Consider the following 9,396-nt stretch of genomic DNA (forward strand, 5'->3'; position numbering starts at 1 on the left):
GCTGTACTTAATAATGGCATTACAGTATATTAATGTGCTCATTCTAATACGTTAGCATTTCTATAGTAACAGCTCATAGACAGGGACTTGTATATTGGACGCGCCACAGAATCGAAGACCAATAATAAACGGATAAAAGATAATCTTTGATATTGTGAGGTAACAGCATATAATACATGCACATCATATAGTTTTATTGCTTACCGTTTACTGATGATCAAAAAGGTTCCTTGGTGTATTTAAAAAAAAAAAAAAAAAAACAACTTGATGGCAAACAGGTTGTACACAAGTAATTTCCAAAAAGCTAAAATATGTTCATAAACTATTGTATAGCCTTGTATTATCCAGGTCTATAAGAAAATGATGGTGTAAGTATGTGCTGATCAACACTGACCCTTAGTAAAACTGCACTTGTGCATTGCTGGTTAAATTACGCTTAAGCTTTGAATAATTCAATAATCTTTGTAGTTAAGATTGTGTTATTTATCAGTAAGACTTGTCTCCATTTACTGATTATCTTCTTGATCTACAACAAAAGATGATGGAAATATGCCGCTCTTCCCATTGCACTCGCCCTCAAGCCACTCTTCATTCACTGAAGTGGAAAATAAACATCATAAAGATTTCATTTCTTAATTCTTAATTTCTTAATTATAGCCAATCTTAATTTCTTACCTTTAGACAGGATAGTAATGACATCGCCTTGAGAAAAGTCCAGATCTTCAGGTGTGGATGCCTCGTAAGTGTACAGAGCCACCATCTTTTTCTGAGTTATGGTTTTATCCTAAAACACAGAGTCAGGCACACTTTATGGCCAAAAGTATGTGGACACCTGAATATCACACTCATGTTGGCATAAAAATTGTGGCCTGCACAGAACCCTGACCTCAACCCCACTGAAAAGCTTTGGGATGAACTGGGATGCAAACTACACCCCAGGCCTCCTCACCCTACATCAGTGCCTGACCTCACTAATACTCTCGTGGTTGAATGAGCACAAATCACCACAGCCAAGCTCCAAAAAGCGCTAAAAGCTGTTGTCAAATGCCAAAATAAGGCAAGACCAACTTTACACACTGGGATCCATCCATTTTCTAATACCGCTTATCCTTCAGAGTCATAGGGAACCTGGAGCCTATCCTAGGGAGCATCGGGCACAATGTGGGTGACAGCCTGGACAGGGTGCCAATCCATTGCAGGGCACAATCACACACCCATTCATACACTACGGGCACTTTGGACATGCCAGTCAGCCTACCACGCATGTCTTTGGACTGGGGGAGGAAACCCCCAAAGCAAGGGGAAAACATGCACATGCCACACACACACAGGGCAACCTGCTAAACCACTAAGCCACTGTGCGCCCACTCACTGGGATGATTTTCTTTTTAAAAAAAAACAAAAACAGAAAAGAATATTACAAGCAAGAACAATGAGTTTAAAATAATATGATGACACAAAACCGGTCGAACCAGGACTGTGTGCTGAAGGTTATAAAGAAATTAGGCTATGAAGATACTGAAAATATGACATACTCCTAATGCATCTCTTTTTCTTTCTTCTTTTTTAAACTGAACTAATGAACTAAAATGAGGAAGGTTTTTTTTTTCTTTTTAATTTTGAAATGATGAATGAATTAAGTCGTGAGTGTCTATATTTATCGGTTTGACTGCTGTTATATAAATTATTGGGGTAATGATGATTGAAATTAAAACGCCAATACTGAAATCCCATGTGTGTTTAATTTGCCCGTTATCTAGTTCACATGGCACTGGGTGATGAAAGAGCTCTGGCATTTTTTCATAACGCTGAAGGTGAAGGGATGTTCCTAAGCAATTTGTAATGGTTTCATGGGCATTATTAAATATATTATTTTTTGGATGAAACTGGATGAATGAAATATAATCGTATTAATAATCTATTACAGGAGATATGAAATGCCAGCCTCACTGAAGGTAAAAGACATTTGATACGTTAAATATAAACATAAAAATGAAGCAACGTGGTGTTACTGGTGTGGCACTTGATGGTTAGGATGTGTTTGTTTCAGGAGAATTTGAATTGTGGTACCTCAGTGGCTGAACACCACAGTGTGAGGCGATTGTTGCTCACGCAGGTCCACAACACCTCCATCTCCGACTCGTCAATTGGTACCTTCTCAGTAGATCCAGGCTTAAAATAGCTGGCGGGATATCGACAATGAAGAATTATTACACTTTAAGCAATGGTACAGCTTTTCTCTCATATATCATACACACTGTCAAAGACACAAGAAAGTCCAGTTCTGAACGTTAAATCTGGTTTAAAGGTGTATAATAGTCATTTTGCCAGCAATTAAAGGGATACCTCTTTAGAACATTTGTGTCCTGATCAGTCAGGTTTAGGATCATTTTTCAGGGAGATGTATAGGAGTGTAGGTACCTCAGAGTGAGTGTAGAAGCAGGTCGCTTGAGTTTAGTGCTGATAATCTTGAGGACGGCTTTATATGGCTGTCCCGGTGCAATGCAGATGGACATGGTGAACAGGAAGTGCACTTTCACAATGCATTTTGAGAAATCATCAGCAGCTTTAATCTAGGGCGGGGAGTAGATAATATAGAACAAATCTAATTCCTTATTGGAAACATCGGTTATAACTAGTAAGGAGTATGGTATGATGTGTGTGTGTGTGTGTGTGGATGTGGTATATAGTACCTCAGTTGTTGGGGCCTCCTGTTCTACAGGTTTACCCAATGGTTTAGTGGGCGCTGGTCTTCTTGGTGGAGCGGGTATATCTTCATTGCCGTTGGATGGTGCAACCTACAGAGAAGAGAATCTCATTGATATTTCTTTTAGACTTTTAAATAGAAGAATAGATGTAAAGTTAGTATAAAAAACATGGTGAATTGGGGAAAAAATGATTTTGATACTACATGCAAATATAAACTATACTATTTGACTAGTACTACAGTGTTATTGCTTGGTTCTAATATCCACGATTTAAAATTTATATAGAGAAAAATAATGGCACTTTTGCTAAGTATTACGGCATCCATGTTCTCATAACTAAACATCTGCTTCACATCGGCAGTGAGAAATTTTTTTATTATTCTAGTTTTGTGCTCCTAAAAACATTTTTATATATTGAACTTTTTCTCCTTTTGCTTATTTTTATTTTTTTTTTAAACACTATCTAGGCCTGTAAATCATTTCTTTAAGCACACATGTTTAAACGAGCATTTTACCTGCACCATTTTTGAGGTCATTGTAATATCCAGGGGCTCCAGGAAATTGTAGGGAACCAACCCTCTCTGGAAACGAGAAAGTAATCAGAGGACGAGTAATAAACACATTCTACTTACACGTTATGTCAATACTATAAGTATGTCACTGTCACCTGCATTTAATATGGCAAGAAAACCTTAAGGTTATAACCGGTTGATAGACAGGGGGGTATGGGGTATAACATACAATGCATTAAACTGATGATGATTGCATGATTTAAAGATAACGGCTGATACATCCTTCGGCAATGGGAGACAAGAAAAAATATCTCTATAGAAACAGGGACCAGTGCATTTGGGACTCATCGTACCGTATGTGACCTTTTTGGCTGACGTTTTTGGAAAAATAAAATCATGCAGTGTGTTCATTTTTCTAGGAAATAATGTCCGCAGCATGACAGTGCTAATTTCCTGTGGGACCGTGACGAAGGATGTCTAGATTTTTTTTAACTATTTATATAGTCAGAAATTGGATAATAAATCATGCATTTTGGCAAGACTGTAAACCACACGCAGACACACACAACGCACCCGTTCGTTGAAAATAACAGACGCCCAGTTGTCAGTCCCTCTCTGAAGAACGAAGACGATGTTGCCTGGTAACACAGCCAGTTCTTCTTTGGTCTCGGGAATGAACTCGTACAGAACAGTGTGCGGTTCACCTTCAAGAGCTCTGCAGTTCACAGGTACAAAAACTATCAATAACACTCCAATTGGTTGAGTTCGGTTTAATGTGGGAAACAGACAGCATTAGGTTTACCTCAGTACTTCTGGTGCCTTGGGTTTAGCCGGAACATCTTCAACCTATGTAAAGCAAATGAAAAATATTATATGTTAATTCAATATACATTAAATATGAAGAAGGTTATAAATCATCCACAGATTATTCATCTATTTTAACATTCCAGAGCCCATTAATATCATCACTATAACCCACACTGACTTTAAAAATAAAGTAAAATAAAATAAAATAAGAAACTTGATCTAAATATAAAGGCATTTATTCACCCAGATCTGCCAAACATCTTAACGGTACATGTAAATGAACTAATGAAGACAGTTCAGTGACGTTATTACTCGAAAAGGCTTTTCGAATATACACTTCATGAGCACTTTATTAGGAACACTTGTATTTAAAAAGGGGCCTGTAATGAAGGAGAAGAAAATGCATCCTGACTCACATGAGGCTGAAGAGGAGCGAAACCTGAGAAATTATCAGCAGGAACCACAGAAGATATAACCTGTGTGGACAAAGCATCCGTAAAATTCAATTCTGTTTTAACGACCAACATTATCCTACTATCACTGGTTACATCAAGCTCTGAACTGATGATGGTTGGGTACCTTGGCCTTTCCGAGATAGTCTTTTTTCTCCAGCTCTGCCACATAGTGCTTATTGGGTTTGAACAGCAGCTCAGGTCGAATCACCACCAGAGGAAAGAGCTTCTGCTTCTGCATGCATGAGTAGGCAAGAACACAGTCACCTTTATATATATACAGTGAGGGAAAAAAGTATTTGATCCCCTGCTGATTTTGTATGTTTACCCACTGACAAAGAAATGATCAGTCTATAATTTTAATGGTAGATTTATTTGAACAGTGAGAGACAGAATAACAACAAAAAAATCCAGAAAAACGCACATCAAAAATGTTATAAATTGATTTGCATTTTAATGAGGGAAATAAGTATTTGACCCCTCTGCAAAACATGACTTAGTACTTGGTTTAAAAACCCTTGTTGGCAATCACAGAGGTCAGACGTTTCTTGTAGTTGGCCACCAGGTTTGCACACATCTCAGGAGGGATTTTGTCCCACTCCTCTTTGCAGATCTTCTCCAAATCATTAAGGTTTCGAGTCTGACGTTTGGCAACTCGAACCTTCAGCTCTCTCTACAGATTTTCTATGGGATTAAGGTCTGGAGACTGGCTAGGCCACTCCAGGACCTTAATGTGCTTCTTCTTGAGCCACTCCTTTGTTGCCTTGGCCATGTGTTTTGGGTCATTGTCATGCTGGAATATCCATCCACGACCCATTTTCAATGCCCTGTCTGAGGGAAGGAGGTTTTCACCCAAGATTTGACAGTACATGGCCCCGTCCATCGTCCCTTTGATGCGGTGAAGTTGTCCTGTCCCCTTAGCAGAAAAAAAACCCCAAAGCATAATGTTTCCACCTCCATGTTTGACGGTGGGGATGGTGTTCCAGGGGTCATAGGCAGCATTCCTCCTCCTCCAAACACGGCGAGTTGAGTTGATGCCAAAGAGCTCTATTTTGGTCTCATCTGACCTCAACGCTTTCACCCAGTTGTCCTCAGAATCATTCAGATGTTCATTGGCAAACTTCAGACGGGCATGTATATGTGTTTTCTTGAGCAGCGGACCTTTCGCGCGCTGCAGGATTTCAGTCCTTCACGGCGTAGTGTGTTACCAATTGTTTTCTTGGTGACTATGGTCCCAGCTGCCTTGAGATCATTGACAAGATCCTCCCGTGTAGTTCTGGGCTGATTCCTCACTGTTCTCATGATCAATGCAACTCCACGAGGTGAGATCTTGCATGGAGCCCCAGGCCGAGGGAGACTGACAGTTCTTTTGTGCTTCTTCCATTTGCGAATAATCACACCAACTGTTGTCACCTTCTCACCAAGCTGCTTGGCAATGGTCTTGTAGCCCATTCCAGACTTGTGTAGGTCTACAATCTTGTCCCTGACATCCTTGGAGAGCTCTTTGGTCTTGGCCATGGTGGAGAGTTTGGAATATGACTGATTGATTGCTTCTGTGGACAGGTGTCTTTTATACAGGTAACAAACTGATATTAGGAGCACTCCCTTTAAGAGTGTGCTCCTAATCTCAGCTCGTTACCTGTATAAAAGACACCTGGGAGCCAGAAATCTTTCTGATTGAGAGGGGGTCAAATACTTTTTTCCCTCATTAAAATGCAAATTAATTTATAAAATTTTTGACATGCGTTTTTCTGGATTTTTTTGTTGTTATTCTGTCTCTCACTGTTCAAATACAACTACCATTAAAATTATAGACTGATCATTTCTTTGTCAGTGGGCAAACGTACAAAATCAGCAGGGGATCAAATACTTTTTTCCCTCACTGTATGTGTATATATATGTGTATATATATATATATATATATATATATATATATATATATATATATATATATATATATATATATATATATATATATCACATGGAATATATATATATATTCCTGTAACTGAAAATGCAGTTTAGAAACACACTTTAATGATGCCCTTAAGTGATCATTCATCAAAACATCACTTTGAAAGTTAGAATGTGAAAGCAATTCAATTAAATATACATCTGTGAGTAAAAAAAAATTGCACAAGGTTCTTCAGCAAGAATGAGTGGGTTAGATACATGAACTTCTCTTTATGATTTCTGACACATGAAGCTGTTCACAACATCCAACTGCAACTGTCTTCATGTTTCCAAACTACTCTAGATGGCTGGCTAAGCTAGCAAAACTGAGCTATAGTGAGCGTTAAAAAGATGCCCTAAATCTATCCCCAAATGACATTTACCCTTAATGCATATTTTTATAGGATTGATGTGTCAAGTTAGGAATGTGGAATTTGAAAAATACCTCATGGAAATGAGATGCACAGCTGTTGAGAATGTGAGCTAAACTAGATGTCTAGCTAACTCGGCTAATGTTAAGTTTTGAAGTTATAGTCTAATTTACTGGGAATATGACAAAAGTGATGAAAACACAGATACTCTCCGACTTGTGTTGGACAAATGTGAGCCGGATTATAGCATTTAACTCGCCTGTTAAATATTTTGGCTACCAGTGAATGTTATATAATGTTATATATATTCAAACAAATTCATAGAGACCTATTTTTTTTTGTGATGAAGATATAGGGATGCTCCCAAGGCATTTGTAATTGTTTAAAGCAATTTATTTTTCATCATAACATGCTTTTAGATTAAGAAACAATGGTGGATTAAAACAACCTATTCAGAATGATTGTCGTATTTGTGACTGTAGTATCATGTGGGTCGTGTTTCTGAACTGACCAGAATGGATTCCAGAGCCTTGTCGATGTGGTTGAATTTGGAATCTGTACGGAGTTTAAGAGCTAAAAGCAGGTTTTCCTGAGCGTTCTCCCATTTCCCCATCTGCGCATAGACAAGTCCAATATTGTGCTGCACCTAAATGAATGAGCAGAACCAATAAAACACTGTGAGCTAATCCTGGGAAAGCACACACAGTCATCATTTTAGAGAACCATGTCAATTTGCTTAAACATTGATTTTCAGTTATAGTCAAATGGTGTCACAGACTCTCTCTCTCTCTCTCTCTCTCTCTCTCTCTCTCTCTCTCTCTTACATTTATTTAAGTATTTATTTAGAGTGTGTGAGGGTCACCACTTGCATTACATTTCAGATGGTTTTATCTAAAACTTACGAGCGAGGTAGAACATCATCGTATCATTCAACTGAGCAGCTAAACGTTAATCTTTTCTCAAGGGCCCAATAGCCTAGCTTTTAAGCACACAATCTGCAGTACTGTGAGCATTATATTACATCATCAGTTATATTATCATACATCAGTTATCACAGCGGGTCATGAAAATGGAAAATTTAAGGACAGTGTCGTTATTATAATGGGTTGCCTTATGACAGTGTGTTCCAAAATTTTCCATACATTGGGGAAATTAACAATTTTTTAGCAAAATATCTTCCAAGATTTGTCATACTTAGTTTATATTATATATATATATATATATATATATATATATTTTTCCAGATAGCCTTTAAGAACGCCTTTGACAAAAGAAGAGCATATTGAAATCATGGGCCATCGTCGGAGGAATCTGCTCTAACCATTTTGGAGCAATAGCTTTTTTGTCTCCAACTGTTTTCCTTTCAAAACCATATCTGGCCTGTAAATGTATAGGCTTACAAACCTGCAAGAGAAGAATAAAACTATCAACACACACCTCACAAGCACAAAGTTTATACATCAGTCCCAGAGGTTTGTAGTCTATCAGGTGATTCCCTCTTAGCTCCTTTAAAGTTTGCTTGAAATCCATCAGTGACTCTTCAAACCTTAAAAGATATTCAGATGTTCAGAGGATACCGTCTTGTTAGTGTGATAAAAGTAAGAAGGCATAGGTAAAGAAAAACAACGAAAAAAAGAAAAAAAAAAAGAAAAAGGAAGGGGGTTTACAACATTCATTTCCTGATAGTGCAATGTCGAAGACATTACATTACATTCCTCTTTTATTACAATAGAGTTATATGTTTTTATTTGATTTGCTTAAACTGAATATAGTGTTGATTAAGTATTAGCAGGCCCACCTTTCTTTTTTGTAGAATGTAATTCCCCGCTGAAAAAAAGCAACGGCCAAATGCTCATCTTTGCCGATACTACTGTCAAATGCCTACAAAAGAGAGAAGTTTCCTCATAACAAACTGAAACAACTTTTACTTCCTTTTTTTCAGTTAGGTGTTTGATATTCGAACACAAAATTCAGTATACAACTAACACCATAACACCAATACTATAAGGTATTACTTTAATCTCACTCATCTTCACATCACCCAAAAACTCAATTCAATGACCCAATGACAGAAGTCTCTTTACCTTCTCAGCAGCATCCAGCTCGTTGTTGTTCAGATGGAGGCATCCGATGTTGAAGTTGATTTTTGATGTCTTCTCCTCAATGTCCAGGAATATCCTGAGAGCAGAGACTGTGTCCTTTTTCTCCATACAAGCCACTGCTTCATCCCACTGACGTAGAGTGCTCACGAAAGACATGTTCCCTCAGCTGCAGTTGAAACCTTACTGAAAATCTCCCCACTCTTCCCTTTTTATCATCTGTTGAGAGGATGAACCTGAACTCTCGACAACCCCCTGTCTGTCAGAGAGGAAGTGTTTTTCTCTGCTTTCTATAGTTACAGAAGGATATGAGGTTTACTGGGCTTTGGACTAGTAAGTAAATAATGCATTTGTAAGTAAGTAATATGTATTTTTTTATTTTTTTGAAAGCATGCTGGTCTTTGAGCAAAATGCTAACAGAATAAAAAGCCTTCATCAGTTCATGAGTGGTGAAAAGAGCAATATCTAGGGCATAGGGCCCCCTGAGAAGTTAA

The 9,396-nt window shown here is 38.0% G+C and overlaps 1 protein-coding gene across 1 annotated transcript; it reads right to left on the minus strand.

Annotated features, from left to right (window-relative positions):
- Positions 1–244: 244 nt before the first annotated feature.
- On the minus strand, positions 245–9,093 carry ncf2 (neutrophil cytosolic factor 2). The gene is made up of 14 exons (XM_053628230.1): positions 8,888–9,093; positions 8,602–8,684; positions 8,241–8,349; positions 7,315–7,449; positions 4,607–4,714; positions 4,444–4,503; positions 4,023–4,066; positions 3,794–3,935; positions 3,224–3,289; positions 2,694–2,798; positions 2,422–2,573; positions 2,071–2,182; positions 676–784; positions 245–595 (listed from the first exon to the last, which is right to left on the minus strand). The coding sequence occupies exons 1-14, from the start codon at positions 9,059–9,061 to the stop codon at positions 507–509; spliced, it is 1,488 nt and encodes a 495-aa protein (XP_053484205.1). The 5' UTR covers positions 9,062–9,093; the 3' UTR covers positions 245–506.
- Positions 9,094–9,396: the final 303 nt, after the last annotated feature.

This window comes from Ictalurus furcatus, chromosome 7 (assembly GCF_023375685.1).
Source record: "Ictalurus furcatus strain D&B chromosome 7, Billie_1.0, whole genome shotgun sequence".
Taxonomy (NCBI): Eukaryota; Metazoa; Chordata; class Actinopteri; order Siluriformes; family Ictaluridae; genus Ictalurus; species Ictalurus furcatus.